This window comes from Leuciscus leuciscus (assembly GCF_965113295.1).
Source record: "Leuciscus leuciscus genome assembly, chromosome: 18".
Classification (NCBI taxonomy): Eukaryota; Metazoa; Chordata; class Actinopteri; order Cypriniformes; family Leuciscidae; genus Leuciscus; species Leuciscus leuciscus.
The window spans coordinates 39,665,067-39,686,322 of NC_138742.1; the positions used below are offsets into that span (position 1 = coordinate 39,665,067).

The 21,256-nt window shown below is 40.4% G+C and overlaps 1 protein-coding gene across 2 annotated transcripts in view; it reads left to right on the plus strand.

The window, feature by feature from the left end:
* Nucleotides 1-19,850, plus strand: part of LOC309480377 (uncharacterized protein) — a 76,095-nt gene extending 56,245 nt beyond the window's left edge. Inside the window, exons 2-4 of one of the 2 annotated variants that reach the window (XM_082144810.1) lie at nt 15,240-15,329; nt 16,393-17,224; nt 17,273-19,850. In XM_082144810.1, the coding sequence (XP_082000936.1) occupies nt 15,252-15,329; nt 16,393-17,224; nt 17,273-18,336 (1,974 nt within the window). In that variant the 5' untranslated portion in view covers nt 15,240-15,251 and the 3' untranslated portion in view covers nt 18,337-19,850. Of the gene's footprint in view, nt 1-15,239; nt 15,330-16,392 lie in introns of both variants that reach the window. The other variant, XM_082144809.1, reaches the window with a different exon arrangement.
* Nucleotides 19,851-21,256: the final 1,406 nt, after the last annotated feature.

The following is a 21,256-nucleotide window of genomic DNA, read 5'->3' on the forward strand; positions in this document are numbered from 1 at the left end:
AAAGTGAATCGCTTTTTAGAGGGCCTAAACATGCTCGAAAACTCATGAAACTTTGCACACGCTTCAGAAGTGGTGAAAATTTACGTGTGATATGGTTTTCAGAATTGGGGGGGGCAAATTCGGTAAATTATTGCCCCCACATTTTGCCCCGGCTCCTGGTTTCACGTACAGGTATGAAATTTGGTACATACATGTAATGACCCAATACCTACAGAAAAGTCTCTTGGAGCATAGCCCTAAACACAACAGGAAGTGAGCTATTTTTAACTTCCTCCTGGATTTTGGGCATTTTTCGTAATTTCCTGATGTTGTACTTTAACGAACTCCTCCTACAGATTTGATCTGATCCTCTTCAAATTTGGTGAGTGTAATCTTAAGGCCTTTGTGACGTTAAATTGCGAAGATCTAGAGTTTTCGTCGAAGGGTGTGCCCTCGGCGGCCTGACAAACGTTCACCCAATTTCGGCCTTCTGCTGATATATGCATGATCAGATAAGTTCAAAATTAATGTTGCTTGCAGTTCCGATGTTGCTAGGCAACCACAGACAGCCTGCAGTAACTCAGCCATACAATTTCCAATATGCCCCGAACTTCACATGTTTGATAAGAGTCCTGTCCTGAACACATGACCATGCTCATATTTGGTTATAGCAATAGCGCCACCTGCTGGTAGCAGGAAGTGTGGCAAATACAAAACATGCTCGAAAAATCATGAAACTTTGCACACGCTTCAGAAGTGGTGAAAATTTACGTGTGATATGGTTTTCAAAATTGGATGGGGCAAAATGGCTTAATTATTGCCCCCACATTTTGCCCCGGCTCTAGGTTTTACGTACAGGTATGAAATTTGGTACCTACATGTAATGACCCAATACCTACAAAAAAGTATCTTGGAGCGTAGCCCTAAACACAACAGGAAGTCAGCTATTTTGAACTTCCTCTCAGATTTCGTGCAGTTTTTGCCATTTCCTGATGTTGTACTTTAACGAACTCCTCCTACAGTTTTGATCTGATCCTCTTCAAATTTGGTGAGTGTAATCTTAAGGCCTTTCCTAAAGCCACCGGGTGGCGGTGGTAGGGGTGCGAGGGCCCTTTTCATCGCTGCTTGCAGCTTTTATTATTATTATTATTATTATTCTCCGCATTTAATCACATTTTTGAGGGCCTAAACATGCTCGAAAACTCACGAAACTTTGCACACGCGTCAGAACTGGCGAAAATTTACATCTGATATAGGTTTCAGAATTGGGCGGGGCAAAATGGCTCGATAGCGCCACCTATAAAAGTTCAACGGAGTGCGCCTCCCGCTATGTTCCACATACGTTTACGAAATTCGGTACATACATGTAAGGACCTAATACCTACAAAAAAGTCTCTTGGAGCATAGCCCTAAACACAACAGGAAGTCAGCCATTTTCAACTTCCTCTCAGATTTTTGTGCAGTTTTTGCCATTTTCATGCCTCGTACTTTAACGAACTCCTCCTACAGTTTTAATCTGATCATCTTCAAATTTGGTGAGTGTAATCTTAAGGCCTTTGCGACGTTAAATTGCGAAGATCTTGAGTTTTCGTCGAAGGGCGGGTCCTCGGCGGCCTGACAAATTTCGATGTTTCGCCATGAAACAGGAAGTTGCTGAAACTCAGGCATGGAATGTCCAATCTGCGCCAAACTTCACACGTTTGATAAGCGTTCTGTCCTGAACACATGACCATGCTCATATTCAGTTACAGTCATAGCGCCACCTGCTGGCAACAGGAAGTGACATGTTTAACACTGTTGTGAACTCCTGATAACATATAAAAAAGTGCCAGCAAGTGCTAAGCATGCTAACAACATACTAGACACATGCTAAAACATGCTAGCAAACACTTAGCTAATTGCTAAAGCATGCTATTACTGCAATTAAATAGGAATTTGCTGTAACTCAGGCACGGAATGTCCAATCTGCCCCAAAAGTCACACGTTTGATAAGAGTCATGGCCTGAACACATCTACATGAGAATATTCAGTTATAGTAATAGCGCCACCTACTGGTAACAGGAAGTGTCATGTTTAACACGTTGATGCCGTTCTAGCAACATGTTAAAAATGCCATTGACTTCTAAACATGCTAGAAACATGTTAAAACATGCTAGCAAAACTTAGCTAAGTGCTAAAGCATGTTAATTCAATGAAACAGGATGTTGTTGTTACTCAAGAAGGCAATGTCCAATCTGCGCCAAACTTCACTCTTTTGATAAGCGTTCTGTCCTGAACACATGACCATGCTCATATTCAGTTACAGTCATAGCGCCACCTGCTGGCAACAGGAAGTGACATGTTAAACACTGTTGTGGACTCCTAATAACATATAAAAAAGTTCCAGCATGTGCTAAACATGCTAACAACATACTAGAAACATGTTAAAACATGCTAGCAAACACTTAGCTTAGTGCTAAAGCATGCTAATACTGCAATTAAATAGGAATTTGCTGTAACACAGGCACGGAATGTCCAGTCTGCCCCAAACTTCACACGTTTGATAAGAGTCATGGCCTGAACACATCTACATGAGAATATTCAGTTATAGTAATAGCGGCACCTACTGGTAACAGGAAGTGTCATGTTTAACACGTTGATGCCGTTCTAGCAACATGTTAAAAATACCATTGACTTCTAAACATGCTAGAAACATGTTAAAACATGCTAGCAATACTAAGCTAAGTGCTAAAGCATGCTAATATAATGAAACAGGATGTTGTTGTTACTCAAGAAGGCAATGTCCAATCTGCGCCAAACTTCACACTTTTGATAAGCGTTCTGTCTTGAACACATGACAATGCTCATATTCAGTTACAGTCAAAGCGCCACCTGCTGGCAACAGGAAGTGACATGTTAAACACTGTTGTGGACTCCTAATAACATATAAAAAAAATGCCAGTAGGTGCTTAACATCCTACCAACATACTAGAAACATGCTAAAACATACTAGTAAACACTATAAGTACTAAACCATACTATTACTACAATTAAATATGAATTTGCTGTAACTCAAACATACAATATCCAATCTGCCCCAAACTTCACATACTTGATAAAAGTCCTGCACTGAACACATCTACAAAGCAATATTCAGATATATAACCCCACCTACTGCCAACAGAAACTGAACTGGTTAACACAGTATTGCAGTACTAACCACATACCTATTGTGTACTAAGCATGCTAAAAACATACTAAACATGCTAGCAACTACTATATACTGTATACCTCCTTAAATGCACATTGCCCAACCATGCTCTGTCTTCCTAAAGCCAACGAGTGACGATGGCACGGGTGCGAGGGCCCTTTCATCGCTGCTTGCAGCTTTAATTTTTACATTAAATTTAAAGGATTTGTTGTGGAATATTTTGAGTGTATCATAAAATCAGAATAAGGTAAGACAAGTAAAATTTCCCGTCTTTATTATATATATATATATATATATATATATATATATGTGTATATGTGTATATATATATATATATATATAAATATAGCTGCGAGCGATGGAGGGCCCAAGCCGGTGACACCGCCACCCCGGTGCCTTTAGTGTAACTAAAGGCACCAGGGTGGCGGTGCCACCGGCTTGGGCCCGCAATCGCTGCTCGTAGCTATATTGAACACTTGTCCATAAATGCAGCTATATATGAACACTTGTCCATAAATCAAACACACTTGCATGTAATAATATGAAACTCGGTACACATATAGATCTCATCGGGCCGAACAACTTTCGTGCTCTAAGTTTTACGCCAGCCCAACAGGAAGTCGGCTATTATGGGTTGTTTGGAAACGCATGCTGTGGAATTTGATCTACTCCTCCTAGGGAATTGATCCATTCGCCTCCAAACTCGGTGTGCATGAAGTCAAGACATTGAGGATGCTAAATTGCGGACGGATTTTTGATATCTCAAACGGTTTGGCCGTGGCGAGGAAATGAATTTATGGCGAGAAAATGAAACAGGAAGTGTGTTATAACTTCTGCATACATTAAATGATCTTAATGAAACTTCAGCAGTGTGTTCGTTGTAAGAGGCGATCACATGGATGTGACTATTGTGAGTCAAAGTTATAGCGCCACCAACTGGCAGCAGGAAGTGTGGCACTTTCAAAATGCTTTGAAATCACCCTCTTATTTTTACCAGATTTGCTTCAAACTTTATGTGTATAATGTAAACACACGGCAGATGTAGACCTGTGAAAGGATTATTGATATCTTAGATACTGTTGCTGTGGCAACGCATCAAACTTTAATATTCTTTTTTGATGCTTTTGAGACTCTTAACATACTTGAAATTGCATGAAACTCGACAGACACATCACATTTATTAGCCAGTAGACATGTGCAAAGTTTCAGAAACGGGCGTGGTGAGGGACTCAGTAGCGCCACCTTTAGTCAAAAATGGGGTATTAGTTTTACCTACATTAACAAAAATCGTTATGTATATTGTTCTCATCAAGCCGGACAACTTTCTAATTTAAAGTCATAATCTCAGACCAACAGGAAGTCAGATATTTTGGTTTGAAGTGGGTTTTTTGGAGAATTTTCTCTCTCTCTCTATCTCTGTTTCTCTGTGTGTGTGTGGGGTGTGGGGGATTTTTCTATTGTTTTTAATGTTTTTCAAGGTTTCGCGGGCTTTTGGGGTCCTTAACATGGTCAAAAACTCTTGAAACTTTGCACACAGGTCAGAACCCACGGCCATCAGGGCCGGGCTGAAGCTGGTACCTGGGCGTGGCAGGGGGGCTCAACAGCGCCCCCTTGAACGGGATCTGAAAACTTGATCCATATATCAAACACGCTTGCATGAATTAATATGAAACTCGGTACACTTATAGATCTCATGGGGCCGAACAACTTTCCCTCGGTCAAGTTTTACGCCAGCCCAACAGGAAGTCGGCTATTATGGGTTGTTTGGAAAACGCTTGCTGTGGAATTTGAAATACTCCTCCTAGAGAATTAATTCAGTCGCCTCCAAACTCGGGCAGCATGAAGTCAAGACATTGAGGATGTTAAATTGCGGACGGATTTTTTATATCTCGAACGGTTTGGCCGTGGCGAGGAAACGAATTTATGGCGAGAAAAGAGAAAAACGAAGTGTTATAACTTCTGCATACATTAACTGATCTTGATGAAACTTCAGCAGTGTGTTCGTGGTAAGAGGCCGATCAGATGGATGTAACTATTGTGAGTCAAAGTTATAGCGCCACCAACTGGCAGCAGGAAGTGTGTCACTTTCTAAATGCTTTTGACAAAAGTGGGGGGGTTAGTTTTACCCACAGTTACAAAAATCATTACATATATTGGTCTCATCGAGCCGGACAACTTTCTAATGTACAGTCATTATCTTCGACCAACAGGAAGTCAGATATTTTGGTTTGAAGTGGGTTTTTTGGAGAATTTTCTCTCTCTCTCTCACAGTGTTTTTTAAATAAGTTTGATTTTTTATATATATATTTTTATATTATTTTATGCCTAAACATACCCAGTCACAAAAAAAATATTAAAGCTATTCTATGGCTTTATATCACTTTAACACGTTAAAGGGCTCATACTGTAGGCCTACATTTTGGCTAATTATTTCCAATGCTATCACGGATCATAACCTCATCATCTGGAAACTGCCACTCAGAATACATACATAGGACATAAAGACATCATAGGGGATTTTGAACATATTTCACCATATTTCAACTTCATCTTCATTATATATATATATATATATATATATATTTTTTTTTATTTTTTTTTGACAAGACAGAGAATATTACTTGTCTGATATATATATATATATATATATATATATATATATATATTGTTACATTTTTATATATATATATATATATATATATATATATATTTAAATATAGCTGCGAGCAGCGATGGAGGGCCCAAGCCGGTGACACCGCCACCGCGGTGCCTTTAGTGTAACTAAAGGCACCAGGGTGGCGGTGCCACCGGCTTGGGCCCGCAATCGCTGCTCGCAGCTATATTTATTATTATTATTATTATTTTGTCAACCTTTCGGGCACTTTTGGGGCCCTTAACATGCTCGAAAACTCTTGAAACTTTGCACACAGGTCAGAACCCGCGGCCATCAGGGCCGGGCTGAAGCTGGTACCCGGGCGTGGCAGGGGGGCTCGACAGCGCCCCCTGGAACGGGATCCGAACACTTGTCCATAAATCAGACACGCTTGCATGTAATAATATGAAACTCGGTACACATATAGATCTCATCGGGCCGAACAACTTTCGTGCTCTAAGTTTTACGCCAGCCCAACAGGAAGTCGGCTATTATGGGTTGTTTGGAAACGCATGCTGTGGAATTTGATCTACTCCTCCTAGGAAATTCATCCATTCGCCTCCAAACTCGGTCAGCATGAAGTCAAGACATTGAGGATGCTAAAATGCGGACGGATTTTTGATATCTTGAACGGTTTGGCCGTGGCGAGGAAATGAATTATATATAGAAAAGTGTTTTGAGAAAAGTGGGGGGGTTAGTTTTACCCACAATTACAAAAATAAGTACGTATATTGGTCTCATCGAGCAGGACAACTTTCTAATTTGCAGCCATTAGCTCTGACCAATAGGAAGTCAGATATTTTGGTTTGAATGTGGATTTATTTGCAAATTCAGCCTCTGCATTTTTACCCACTCCTGCTAAGTGGTTTATTTTATTCACACCAAACTTTTTCAACATGATGAAAATACATTAAAGATTCTAAATTGTGAACGGATATTGAATATCTCAAACGGTTTTGATATGGCGAGGGATTAAAGTAATGTCAAAAAAGGAATCAGAAAACATCTCATATCTTCTACAAATGTAATTATACACCGTTTATTTTTATATAAAATTATACAAATATTAGAACTAAACCCATTTTATTCTGTTTTTGCAATTCAAGAAGTATAAAAAAAGTTAAAAACAGGCTATTTAGTGCTATTTGGTTCAACAAAAAAGCAAACATAGGGCTATACTGCCCTCTTGTGTCCAAAAGGATATAAATATAGTATATAAAACTTTTTACTAGGTAGGCCTATATTGTATTTAAATATAAATGTATTAGGTATATGACTGTGAGGATATTTTCCCATCGGTTAATCGACGTGTGACACGAGCGGGTGCTTTTAACCTGTTAACCCTCACCAGTGCGTCGGCGCACTGAAGCGTTTTTTTATTTATTTAGTTCAAAGTAACTATCAGATTAAATGTTTTACCTTGACAAACTATACATCATTAAAAAGATATAAGACTCAAGTTTCAGTATTTGACAACTATTGTATTCTGAGAAACTTATAGTGACAGTTATGTCTTATTTTGTGTCAGGAGTTATGAAATGGAAAAATGCGTTGATACCTTTAATATGATTTATGACCGTCAGCTGGTCCATTCATAAAAAAAAACTCCGTGCTGTTGTCATGACAGCGATTCACAAAACAACGTCCCTCAGGGCTTTTAGCTAAAAAATGTGCAGACTTGGAGAAATATTGATATATTCTCATAGATTCACATCATATTTCTATAGACAGGAATAATATTTCTTGAATTTATACCCAAATGCGTCGATGTAATCATTATGAGCGCTTCTTACTGAGATGTGCTGTGTTTTCAATTCATACCAATAGCCTGAGGGCGCTATATGCACAAAAATACTCCATATATGGAACATGAAGAAGAGACATAATCATGTGACCTTCTGTCACAGTGTCTGGTTGTGTTTCCCTGGGTTGTCACTAGAGGTCCTCGTTCTCACGGTGTCTTTCACATTTGACTTCAATTCCCAGCATTCTGTCTGTCACTGAGTGTTCATTGTGTTCAGCTGTTTCTCGTCACCTCGTTTAGCACTTGTGTATATATACCCTGTCAGTTTCAGTGTTTGTCACGGAGTCCTTGTTTTATGTCCACCACTTCTGAAGTTTGTTTCTGCCCTGTTCATGTTTATTTCTTATGTTTTGGATTGCCCTTTTGGATTTGACCTTTGCCTAGACCAAGTTTTGTCAGTACGGATTTTCCCTTAAATAAACACTGCAATTGGATCCCCTGTTCCTTGTGTGTGGTTACGTGACAGAAGGACTCCGTCGCTACAAGGATCCAGCAGTATGTTTTCGGGTTTCTCTTCCCCGGCCGCCGAGCGGGAGAGGAGAGACTTGTTTAGGGGAACCCGCCTGGTAGTTTTCCGTGGGACCCGTGGAGGTCGTGGAGGACTGGTGGGTCGAGGGGGAGTCCAGCACCGCTCTCCACCATGGCCCCCCTTCGACTCTGGGATGGTGGAGGATCAAGTGGTGCCACCGTCTCGCCGTCGCGAGAGCCAGTGTCTGTTCCTGAGCCGGAGCCAGTGTCTGTTCCTGAGCCGGAGCCAGTGTCTGTTCCTGAGCCGGAGCCAGTGTCTGTTCCTGAGCCGGAGCCAGTGTCTGTTCCTGAGCCGGAGCCAGTGTCTGTTCCTGAGCCGGAGCCAGTGTCTGTTTCTGAGCCGGAGCCAGTGTCTGTTTCTGAGCCGGAGCCAGTGTCTGTTTCTGAGCCGGAGCCAGTGTCTGTTCCTGAGCCGGAGCCAGTGTCTGTTCCTGAGCCGGAGCCAGTGTCTGTTCCTGAGCCGGAGCCAGTGTCTGTGTTTGTGTCTGTGTTTGTGTTTGTGTCTGTGTTTGTGTTTGTGTCTGTGTTTGTGTCTGTGTTTGTGTCTGTGTCTGTGTCTGTGTCTGTGTTTGTGTCTGTGTCAGTGTCTGTTCCTGAACCTGAGCCAGTGGTGCCAGTTCCCGAGCCGGTGGTGCCAGTTCCAGTGCCCGAGCCGGTGGTGCCAGTTCCAGTGCCCGAGCAGGTGGTGCCTGTTCCTGAGCCCGAGCCGGTGGCGCCTGTTCCAGTGCCTGTTCCAGTGCCTGTTCCAGTGCCTGTTCCAGTGCCTGAGCCGGTGGTGTCTGTTCCAGTGCCCGAGCCGGTGGTGCCTGAGCCGGTGGTGCCAGTTCCAGTGCCCGAGCCGGTGGTGCCAGTTCCAGTGCCCGAGCCGGTGGTGTCTGTTTCTGAGCCCGAGCCGGTGGTGTCTGTTCCAGTGCCCGAGCCGGTGGTGTCTGTTCCAGTGCCCGAGCCGGTGTCTGTTCCAGTGCCGTGGCCGCCCGAGGGGTCGTCTCCGCCCTGGCCGCCCGATGGACTGTCGTCTCCGCCGTGGCCGCCCGAGGGGTCGTCTCCACCCTGGCCGCCCGATGGACTGTCGTCTCCGCCGTGGCCGCCCGAGGGGGCGTCTCCGCCCTGGCCGCCCGAGGAAAAGTCTCCGCCCTGGCCGCCCGAGGGAAAGTCTCCGCCGTGGCCGCCCGAGGGACTGTCTGCTCCGCCCTGGCCGCCCGAGGGACTGTCTGCTCCGCCCTGGCCGCCCGACGGACTGTCGTCGCCGTCCTGGTCGCCAGACGGACTGTCGTCTCCGCCCTGGCCGCCAGATGAACTGTCGTCTCCGTCCTGGCCACCAGTTAAGCCATCACTCCCTGTCCTTGTTCCTCGCCATGGACCTGGCCCACCATCCCTCCCCCTGATCCTCCACCGTTCCACCTCCCTCCTGAACTCTTGTGTTGTGTTGTAGTTACGTTATGGAGCGTCTGGTAGCCGCTCCGTAGGGAGGGGGTACTGTCACAGTGTCTGGTTGTGTTTCCCTGGGTTGTCACTAGAGGTCCTCGTTCTCACGGTGTCTTTCACATTTGACTTCAATTCCCAGCATTCTGTCTGTCACTGAGTGTTCATTGTGTTCAGCTGTTTCTCGTCACCTCGTTTAGCACTTGTGTATATATACCCTGTCAGTTTCAGTGTTTGTCACGGAGTCCTTGTTTTATGTCCACCACTTCTGAAGTTTGTTTCTGCCCTGTTCATGTTTATTTCTTATGTTTTGGATTGCCCTTTTGGATTTGACCTTTGCCTAGACCAAGTTTTGTCAGTACGGATTTTCCCTTAAATAAACACTGCAATTGGATCCCCTGTTCCTTGTGTGTGGTTACGTGACACCTTCAAGGACGTCACTGATAGCAGCTACACACAAAGCTAACACAGAGATCGCTGTAATATGCAGATACAGACGTTTTGAAGACAATAAACATGATTGCAAATGATATTTGATATTTGAGTGTTCTTCAAGTAATGCCAGGTATTTTTATAATAATAGATTATATTTATAATGTAATGCTAATCGATATAGACTTTATCATCGTGCATACTATAAATAATATATTTTCTTTCAGATTTTTTTTTAATCTGAAGCCAAATTAGATCACAGAAGATTATTTAAAACAATCGACTTGCGTTATTAAATAAGTTTGAAGCACAAACATAGTTTTAATCTCATAAATGGTCGTGTATTGATGGTGTGCTAAGCTAACATGCTAGCTAGCTCAGGTGCACCTGTCACCTAGAAGTTATTCTTTTATGGGTTTTTTTCTAAATAGTAATGCTTTTCTGAAATGTTTTAGTGCATTTGATACAGTTTCAAATGTAAGTGAGAACTTTGATAAAATAAATTAGGGATTGAAACCCTATGAATAGCCTGTGAATAGCCAGTCGTTAGTAACTATAATGCAGACAAAAGATATGCATATTTAGATCCATAACCAGGCTGGAGAGGTGTGTGAATGTGTACTGGGGAGACTGAGACTGAATGGGGCTCGTTTGCACCACAAAACAATAGAGACAATAGACTGAATAGATGACTTAGATGATGACTTAACATCAGTAGCATTTTTAGAGTCTAATCAAAATAAAGTAATTTGACATGATCTTGAAAAACATTTAACCAAATACAGAGTTTTAGACTTATCATTTTCAGATTTTAAATATAACATGGTCACACATATGGCTTTAGCTGCAGTGCATTTCTAGATTGCTCCAGGGCCCACTTCAATTTTATTTTCATGAATATGTTTAATAAAAATAAATTTCTAATAACTTTACAAAACTTTGAAGCTATTTAAAAAATGTTTTTTTCATTATGACAATAATTAATTCTACATTTACAATAAACTACCAGGTGTCAGCTTTCAAATGAGATCATACTTGTGCTTTTAGTGCAAAGGGTTCATGAACTGTATCTGTTTCAGTTTGGGTATGTCATTTCTGGGGATTTTTCAAAAGTGGCGTTGCAGCTTAACAGGTTAAATCGCTAATATAAAAGTGAAAGTAAAATTCGGACGTCCGCACGGACATTGATAATGGTGCACACACGTTGGAAAGAATGATACTTTTAAACATAACACTAAACCGCCATTAGGTGTCGCCAGGCGACCGTCTTAATGAGCGAGTCATTGATTCATTCGTTCAAACGATTCGTTCGAATGACTGAGTTATTCATGATTGAGACAGATGTTTATGGATTGATCATTGAATCTTTGAGTCAACCGATTCGTTCTAAATGCTGAATCATTCAGTAATGAGAAAACAAGTTGCTGTGAGATGCGCGACGGTTCTGCTGTGATCTTTGTTTAACTATTTTTGCTGCTGAAACAGAACAAAAACAGTCAATATTGCATCTAAAATGTAAGTGACTTAATTATAACTGTTTATTAACCTGTTGTATGAAATCAATGTCACAGTTTCAATCGTGATTGTATTCAGGAAACAGTAGCCTACTCGTCAAGTGAGGTTGCTTAACTCTATCATAGGTTATAAAATATATAAAAACTCCATATTTGTAATTTTTATAGTCAGTATGTTGTTAACTGGGTTTCTTTTTTGTGTGCTGCGCTCATTTGTTTACGTTTCTCCTGGAGAAGCTGCACGAGCCTCAGCAGCGCAACCTTGTTACCATTGATCAGTAATACATTTATTATCAACTGTTGATTGCAACTTAAAATGAATGTAATAAAATTAGAATAATCTCTCGTTTAAGTGATTCCCAAGTTATTTTTTGTCATTGACGTTCAAATCAGGCTACTCTGGTCGGGCAAGCCAAATTCTCTTTCAGGTAGGCCTATTGTGTATATATATATAAATAATATTAGGGATGTCGGTTAATCGACGTGTGACACCGCTGGGGGCTTTTAAATCGCTAACTTAAAGTAAAATACAGATGTCTGCACAGACTTTAATAATGGTGCTGAGTAGAGCGAGCATTTTCAATGAATTCCTATGGAAGTAGGAATTAACTAAAAAACGTTCGCTCTGTTCTGCTCGTTCCTCGCCGTGGACGCTCACAGTTATGAATGCCTGTTTAGCCAAGAGCTTTTAGTTTAATTTTAAAATGAACGCCATTTCGGGGGGTGGATTGCTTGAATTTATTTTATAAAAGCACAATGTTGTGTTTTATTGCGAGTGTATATAAATATAAGTAAACACTCTGCAGTTTGAATGATGTCCTGTATGAACAAAATGATGTGCCAATTATGTTTTTATGTGTCTACTGTTAAATCACACACACATTCCAGCATTGCAAACTTGACATCGCAGCCTGTTCATTATAGCCTTAATAAAATATAATAAAATAGTAAACCTAACATATACACACTGCTCTGTTTAAATAGTCAGTAGTACAATTCGTACATTCACAGTAAGCACTGCTCCACTGTGATTTTTCCAAGCACATTTTTGCGCGTGTGAAGAGGATGATTTTTTCCGTCGATATTGGAACACGAGTGAAGTACAAAGCCTATAATAAAGAATAGTTTAGCATCCAAATACATCACAACTGTTGAAATGTTTTGATTCTAATGAAAGGGTTACGTGAGCCCAACACTTACTTTCGTTTTTATTTTTACATTAAATTTAAAGGATTTGTTGTGGAATATTTTGAGTGTATCATAAAATCAGAATAAAATTTCCCGTCTTTATTATATATATATATATATATATATATATATATATATAAATATAGCTGCGAGCAGCGATGGAGGGCCCAAGCTGGTGACACCGCCACCCCGGTGCCTTTAGTGTAACTAAAGGCACCAGGGTGGCGGTGCCACCGGCTTGGGCCCGCAATCGCTGCTCGCAGCTATATTTAAGTTTGTTTTTGTAGAAAGACTTTCTTTAAAGTGAATTTCGTTTTGTATTAATTGTATCTTAATTTTAATCAATGTTTAATTAACCATTTTCCTGGATTTAATAAATAAGAGCTAAATATAGCAGGCAATAATCAGGACACGGAGAGGCGCCCGCGCGTTAACTGGAGGTAGCCTAGGCTACTTGAATGGCCCAAAACAAAGCGCACTTTCGCGCTCATTAGCCCATTCATGAGGCTATTGTGATGTTGAGAGAGGTGCGAGATAAAAAAATAAAGCACTTTAAATGAAATGATTTTAGCTTGTGTGCGATTTATCGCGGGCACGGGTCAGATCTGGTGCTGAACTTTGCGGGTACGGGCGGGGGCGGGTCTCCAAAAATGGACCCGTGTAGGAGTCTGCACTATTACAACTTGTGCAATATTGATCATTTGTTGGTAGATGGCGCGATCCAGGACCATTTTGTCTAGCAAAACTTTGTTCGCAAATGTTTGCTTGAATGTTGTGTGATTCAGTGCGAAAATGAATGGAAACACCTTAAAATGTCTCAAATCAATTCGATATACCAATTTGATCGCAAAACAGCATGTGACGTCATTACGCACAGGTTTTTATTCGCTTTAAAGCCGTTTGATGGAAACACACTTTCACCAGCTTTATTCGCATGATTTTTTTTACCGAACTTCAGATAATTCGATTGACAAGTTGATGACTGGTCGGAAAGCAACGTGTAGTCTGACATGTTTCTTGTCCACAACACGACAAGATTTTAGGAGTCAAAATCGTGTAATCTGACACTGTGACTATCGTAACAGACACAAAAATCTTGTAATCTGAACCAGGCATTAGTAACAGGGACAAAGCCGGCAGTTCATGTGGTGTTGTTCTATTTAGTTAACGTTGACTGATGGTGTCAACACTAGTTTTTGGCCATTGACTATTAGTGGATGCAGTGAAATATCAGTTATGTCTGTGTATCAAGTAATCATATAATACTAATAATAATAATTATATTATATTTAATTTATATAGCGCTTTTCAATAAACTCAAAGACTGTTTATATGAGACCATTATAAGAACACACTAGGGGTGTAACGATACCTTCACGTCACGATTCGATACACAATACAATATTATTGCGATACTCCAAAACATGTTAAAAGGTGAACAAAAATTAACAGTTGATTAAAATGCTAAATTTGATTTACATTGTGTGTGTAAATGAACAGGCTTGGACTTGGTGCTGGAAACACAATGCACAGGACAATAGAGACACCAGAATAACAATATTCATGATTCTGAAGCTGAAAATACAGAATTATTATTTTAGACGAATATGCTTTCAATCTTCACACTCACAGACTAGATGTATTTAAAATAATGTCAGTCAATTTGTACTGGTAACATTAGACATTTGGCATTATCAGGACACACAAATACTCCTCCATTGCATTATTATACACTATATTCAACATTATATATAGTAGTTTAATGTAGTACTGACACTAAAACACTGAAAACTTTCTCACACAGTAATTATTATTTTGGGTGAACTATCCACGATACATACTGTTGCATTTTTGCATTGCGATAAATTGTGACACGATATATTGTTACACCCCTAGAACACACTAACTTAAAGCATATGTCACCATACATTAAACACTAAAACTATATGCTATATAACACAACCGGATGGGATGGAATCTCGGGAGGTGATTGTTGAGGTTGTTAAGATCTGAGGTGGAGCAAAGCAGCGGCATGGTCAGTGTGTTTATTGTCTATGTCTATTGTTTCCAATAGATTTACAGTGACATTAATTGGTATTCTGTCATGTTATTATTAAAGACGTACTGATTGGTTAACAGGTGACAGATTGTATTTATACCAACCATGCTCACAATCATGAGCAGCTGTGTATATTCAGTTAATATTAGAGTAGCCTATTCATTTCATAGTATTTGAATAACGCATTTCCTACCAATATCTCTCCTCATTTACCTACTAAGATGTCTTTCATAATTATGTAAGTGCATATCCATACTATATTCATTCACTAGTGCATTTTTTTTCCTGATGAGTAGTAGAGGCCAGCAACTTCAAATATCCATTCTCCCTTTGGCTCTTTATGAGTTTTCTCAATACTGAGATCAACAAGAGTAATCTTGCTTGGCAAGATACTATACAATCCACAGTTCTCTAATCGCAAAAGTAATGCAAGTTTTGAATTCATACAACGTTTAATCCCCTTTACACAGGAGAGAAAAAGAATGGATGCTGAGCTGAGAGGATTTTTAATTCAGCGGGAAATTGATGAGGAATTTATCCAGAAGCTGGAAAATGAAAAGGTAAGCTAAGCCACTTTACATATGAATCTGCCTCATTTCTGTGTTATTATTCTTAAAGGAGAACTTTGGTATTATTAAACTTAAGCCAGTTACCTCGCTTCGTAGTACAGGCCTTATCCAGGTCATTTCAGGAGTAACTTTGTGACGTCTGGTGTAATTTCCCGATTAACCCGCACTACGAAAGGTGCATTGGTTTTACCCGAGGTATGCTGCTATGGCAATTTACGCTGCATCTCTAAACTGCTCTGCGCAGGTTATCTTTGTGGTTAACTCAAAGTTACCCTACGTATGTGCCCACTGCAGAACCCAGGTGAACATCAACCATGTCCAGGAGATCACCTCAGCCAGTGGCCATACAACTGGCTGCTGTTAAATACTGGCTGCTCCAATTAAATACAACTGGCTGCATGTCTGCAACATAATGCTATTGGGCAACTGCATGCAATCATAAAACATAGACACACATTGTCATATTGAAGACGGTGCACTAGCAAGAGCTAACTTGAAGTGAAACCACATCGGCAGATGCAAGAGGCTAGCCCAGTTCATTGTAGATTTCGTGGCTGTGTGGGAGGAGTTAGGTTTTGCTTTAAAAAAAAATTTAAAACATGTTTTGTCAAGCTTGTATAGAAGGATGCGCGCTGTCCACCTGAGAGTAGCGTCGTCAGACCTGTGTTCAGCAGCCTATGGAGGCTGTCAAGCAATAACCTATTTGAAATGGGACAATTCACAAGAAATGTATTGCAACAATTCATTCATTCTAATATAAAATAGTATTCTAATAGCCTGTTTTAACATCTACTGTTGTAGTAGCCTACATTTATTGAGAATTGTCCCCATAAATAATTGCACATTTGAGTAGTATTTTCATGATACAATTTGTAAAATTTTCTTATTGAATTGTTGAAATTTTATTCACCACCACGATTACACACTTTCTGATGACAAAAAGGTGCTTAAATTGAAAATACAGAATTCAGAAAGATTTTCTGACAGAAATTATAAAAATGTTTTACTATTTATAGGTCAATCTAAACATGCTCCCAATTTTTTGTTTTTCCAGATTGATGCATCTATAATCCCTGTAATGAATGATGGAGACCTGGCAAAGTACATTCCTAAAGCTGGAGATAGAATAGCTACTGTGGCCTTCTGTCGGAAAGCCAATGCATCACTTGACACAAAGAGCAGGAAAGAGTCTATACTGACAAGGTTACGTCAGAGACTGTCTGGAGAAGCACCTGTACCTGTGAAAAAAAAGCCATTGGCAGGAAATGCAAATGCCAAAAAAAAAGATCGACGGGTTGAGCTTGGATGGATGGACTTTAATGAAAAAGACAAACGGTACAAACAAGTAAAGGCTATCAATGGGGGAGGAACGAGACACCTGACAATCGACAAGGATAAAACAGTAGTGGAAATCAAAAAACTAGCTGAAGACCTGTTTTTCCCAAGTGGTTTTTCGAAAAAAAGGAAAAGGCTCTCAGATTATTCTACTGAAATTGAATCGTCTCAGGTACATGTCAACAGTTGGAGCACTGTGGATATCTTGTATGAAGAAAGCAAAGTAAAAATTCTTAGACTGTATCTTTGTACCAAAAGAGTAAATGTGGAGTTGTCCTCTGAAGAAGAGGAAGCAGAGATGCATTTAACTTCAACCCCAACTGTTGATCTCACAGGACATGAGCCACATGCTTCAACTGAGGTACAATATATGGATGACATAGTTCACCAAGAGATCGACTTCGAGATTATAATTGGGGCTGTGGCAACTGAAGATGTGCAGTTGGATGACACTGTGCCATGGAATGACCAGCCACCACAGAGATTGGTTGAACCTCAATCTGTTCCTTGGATTGACCAGCCACTGCAGAGCCCAGGTGAACATCAACCAGGTCCTTGGCCTGACCAGCCACTGCAGAGCCCAGGCGAACCTCAACCAGCTCCTTCAAATGAACAGCCACCGCAGGAATTTGGTGGCCTTGTTGCAGAGCCATGGAATGACCAGACACTGGGTGAACGTGCTCCGGTTACACTGATTATTAGGCGGGGGCATTGTCTCACTGACCTAATCAAAGCCTTCACAAACCCAGATATTTTAAGCGCCGATGTGTTTATTAAGATGCGCCTACCTAATGGAAAACTTGAAGAAGGGGAGGGAAGTGGTGTGACCCGGGACTGCTTCACAGAGTTTTGGACAGACTTTTATGAAAGGTGCACCATGGGCGGGGATGTGAAAGTACCCTTTATTAGGCATGATTATCAGTGTGAAGAGTGGCAGGCTATTGCTAGAATCTTAGTAGTAGGGTGGAAGATTGCCCGCTATTTCCCAGTGAAACTGGCGACACCATTCCTTGAAGAGGTACTGTACTCCACAACCTTCAGCAGCTTAAAGGACACCTTCTTGCAGTACGTGTCTGAACAGGAGAGAGAGGTCCTTCAAAAGGCTTTGGAGGACTTTGACTCTGTTGACAGTGATTCACTATTTGATGCTCTTGAGCCACACGAGTGCCAGCAGGTTCCTACAAAGGACAATCTGATCCCACTGCTCTCACAGATGGGACACAAATCTCTCATACAGGCACCAATGTATGTAATCGAGTGTTGGCGTCCTATTGTGGTGCACTTAGCAAGTGTGTTGCCACCAGATGCTCCAGATGTCATAGAGCAGAAGACCCCAACTGGAAAAGCTGTAAAGGACCTCCTGCAGTTTCCAGATGTGATGACTGCACCCAAAAAAGCAGTTGCCCGCTACCTGAAGAGATATGTAGGTGAAGTTGATCTGAGAACCCTTCAGCTTTTCCTCCGCTTCTGCACTGGTTCAAATTTGATGGAAAAACCAATTAAGATAGAGTTCATTGAAACCTCAGACTTCGAGCGAAGACCACAATCACATACATGTGGCTGCCTTTTAAAGCTACCTGTAGGATACAACAATTATCCAGACCTCCGTAGTGATTTCAATACTATACTCACAAGCTCAGTATGGGTAATGGATATCATCTAGGCCAGAAGGGTGAGTGCCAATAGGTAGCACCCACAATTTCTGGAAAGAACATATAAAAGATAATGTTTAAGTTGCAAAAGGCATGATTTCAGCATTTAACTTTTTGTTCTGATTAATTAACACAAGCTCTCTTTGACATTGGATTATCTTTAAAATGTGCACCCTGATTCAGTTAAAGCTAGCAGCTTTTTTTTTTTTTACATGCAGTGAATTTGCATTCACAGAATGATAATATTTTATTGTGACTGTGTGCATGTTTACAGAAGAATTTAACATGTTCACATCTTTATAGTAGACATAGTGTATATACACAAGTGATTTAATATTGATATGCTGTTTAAAGTACAAAAGGCATTACATAAGCATGTATTGTTTCCTTAGAAATTGTTTGGACAAATTCCTCGCATTGTAATTAGAAACTGCACGAGATATGCAATAGTCCAAACAAAAAAATATAAATTCTGAGTTATGATAGCATAAAGTAGATAGTTTGCAGATACACAGAAAGACAATTCTAATGTTCAATAAGCATAAAACAAACAACTACCAAAAAGTCAATGTTTTAATTCAATATATTTGTAGTATATTTAAGTAGTTTTACTTCAAACAGATGTCATAAAAGTGGTATTGCTTTCCTCTTAAGATAAGGGGTTGTACTTCAACCACATTGTTTTTTATCATTTGTGCAATAGAAGTTCCACATGTTTTAAAAGAAATAAGTATCCTTGATAAGCTCAAGTAACCTACCCTATGGTGCATAGTTCGAGATTTGCATATTATGTTTTACTTTAATTATTTGTCATTTAGTTAAATTGGTCATTAGATTTACTGAAAATACTTGCAATCCATGACCTGACTGATAGTAAAATCTAATGCGCTCTCTTATAATTTGTGAAGGGTTATTTTTTGCCTTTTGTTTATATTGAAAGAAGGTGTTATTTGTTTATTGCTCCTTTTTCAGTAGACTGTTCTGGTCTGTTTAACTGTTCTGTTTGTTCTGGTCTGAGTGTATTGTGAGATATTAATGTAACCCAGGGTTAAGAAATTAACAGGACTTTAGGAGGGAATAGAACCAAATTGGGATTGCAGGTACAGATAAAATGGAGATTGGGGGGGTGGGTTCAATGTGTGCTCTCACGTGCAGGAGGTAATTTTCCGCTCACATTTACCGGCCTGAAGGGGAGTGGATTACTATACTGGGAAATATGTGTAGTTTTTCCCCACATTTCATATATACTGTATGTTAATCTATGTGATTGAAAACTATGAAAAAAATATGTCTGTAATGTGACTTCAGAAGAGGGATTAGCACCCAGCCCTTTATTATATTTGAATTGCAGAAATGTTATAAAGACATCTGTTAACTCCAGTTCTGAGTGCCTGTTGTATAATCGCTGACATTCACGTTAGCCTAAATTAGGCTTACTGTTCAAATAAGATAAATAAATTTCAAAACAAGATTTTATTTTTGCATTTGTGTATTTGCTTTTTCAATGATGTAACATAGTTGCATAGACATATGGCGCTTTTCCACTACACAGTACCAGCTCGCCTCGGCTCGCCTCGACTCGACTCGACTCGGCTCTGTTTGGTTTTCCACTGTGTAAAAGTTGTACCTGTACCCGCTTCCAGGTACTTTTTTTCGTACCACCTCCGGCGAGGTTCCAAGCGAGCTGAGGCGAGCCGAGGCGATACTAAAATGTGACGTGAAAACAAGGCAGACTGCTGATTGGTCAGAGAGAATCGTCACTATTCACTGCGTCATCATTGCACGCGCCAGACGGAGTATCCTGAATAAAAAACAGCAAAAACAAAAACATCCAAAAACAGCATACACTCGATTTCCTCCATTGTCCTGTGTGTGTGGGTAGCGGGTGTATCTCGCGCGTCTCGCGTAAAAGATTAAGTCACGGCAGTTTCCTGCGGCGTCGCTATGACGACCAGGTACTATTGTGGAGGTACTATCTGCAATGGAAAACGGAGCGAAAAGCGAGCCGAGCCGAGACGAGGCGAGTCGAGTCGAGTCGAGTCGAGCTGGTACTGGTAATGGAAAAGCGCCAATAGACAAGACTCCGTTAACTGATTCATTGTAAGTTAAGCAGTGCATATTGTTATACCCCATCCAAACACCCGGAACCCCTCTAATGCTCTCAAAACTCAGGATACACAAAGGGAAAGACCACACACAGTTCTTAAAAAAATAAACATGATGGACTGAGTGACTTCAATGACATATTTATTCAATTTGTTTCACACATTTAATATACAGATTCTAAATTACCGTTTGGCTTACATACCTACACCTCCTTCTCAGCTGCAGGTGGAGATTTGAGCTAAATGAAGTTAAACTGATGACTGTTTAAAATCCCTGTGATGTTATACCCTATACCGGGTGAGTGGGCAAGTAAACACAGAGAACAAACAAACATTTTCTATTTAGATATGATTTTCTTTGAAAGTTGTGAATATTCAAAGTTATTTTGGAAGGTTAACATTAAGCTTGAAGAAAATGAACTGATGGCACATGGCTGCAGTATGATTAGGTTATTAATTTGTTAATTGTAAACTGTCGGAAGTCACTGAGATTACTATGCAGACTAAAACAAGATTTCAGTATTTATAATCTAATAACTGGTAGACTTGAACTGGGTGACAATCAAATGATTGTTGCTTCAGTGGCTCCCCAATAAACTGAGGTTGAGTGCATGTCACTGTCAGTCAGGTAAGTATAGTGAACTATTCTCCATAGGCACAATAACAAAGATTCACACCATGCCATGGGATTTTACTGTTCTAGCAGACAACTCTCAGGCCTGCTCACAAACGATATAGCGACTGCATGTAAGTTTTGAAAATGATCTGCTGTTTTTGTAAATTTAGATTTGATGTATTGGGTTTCAGTGGTTCTGATCTTTTTGAC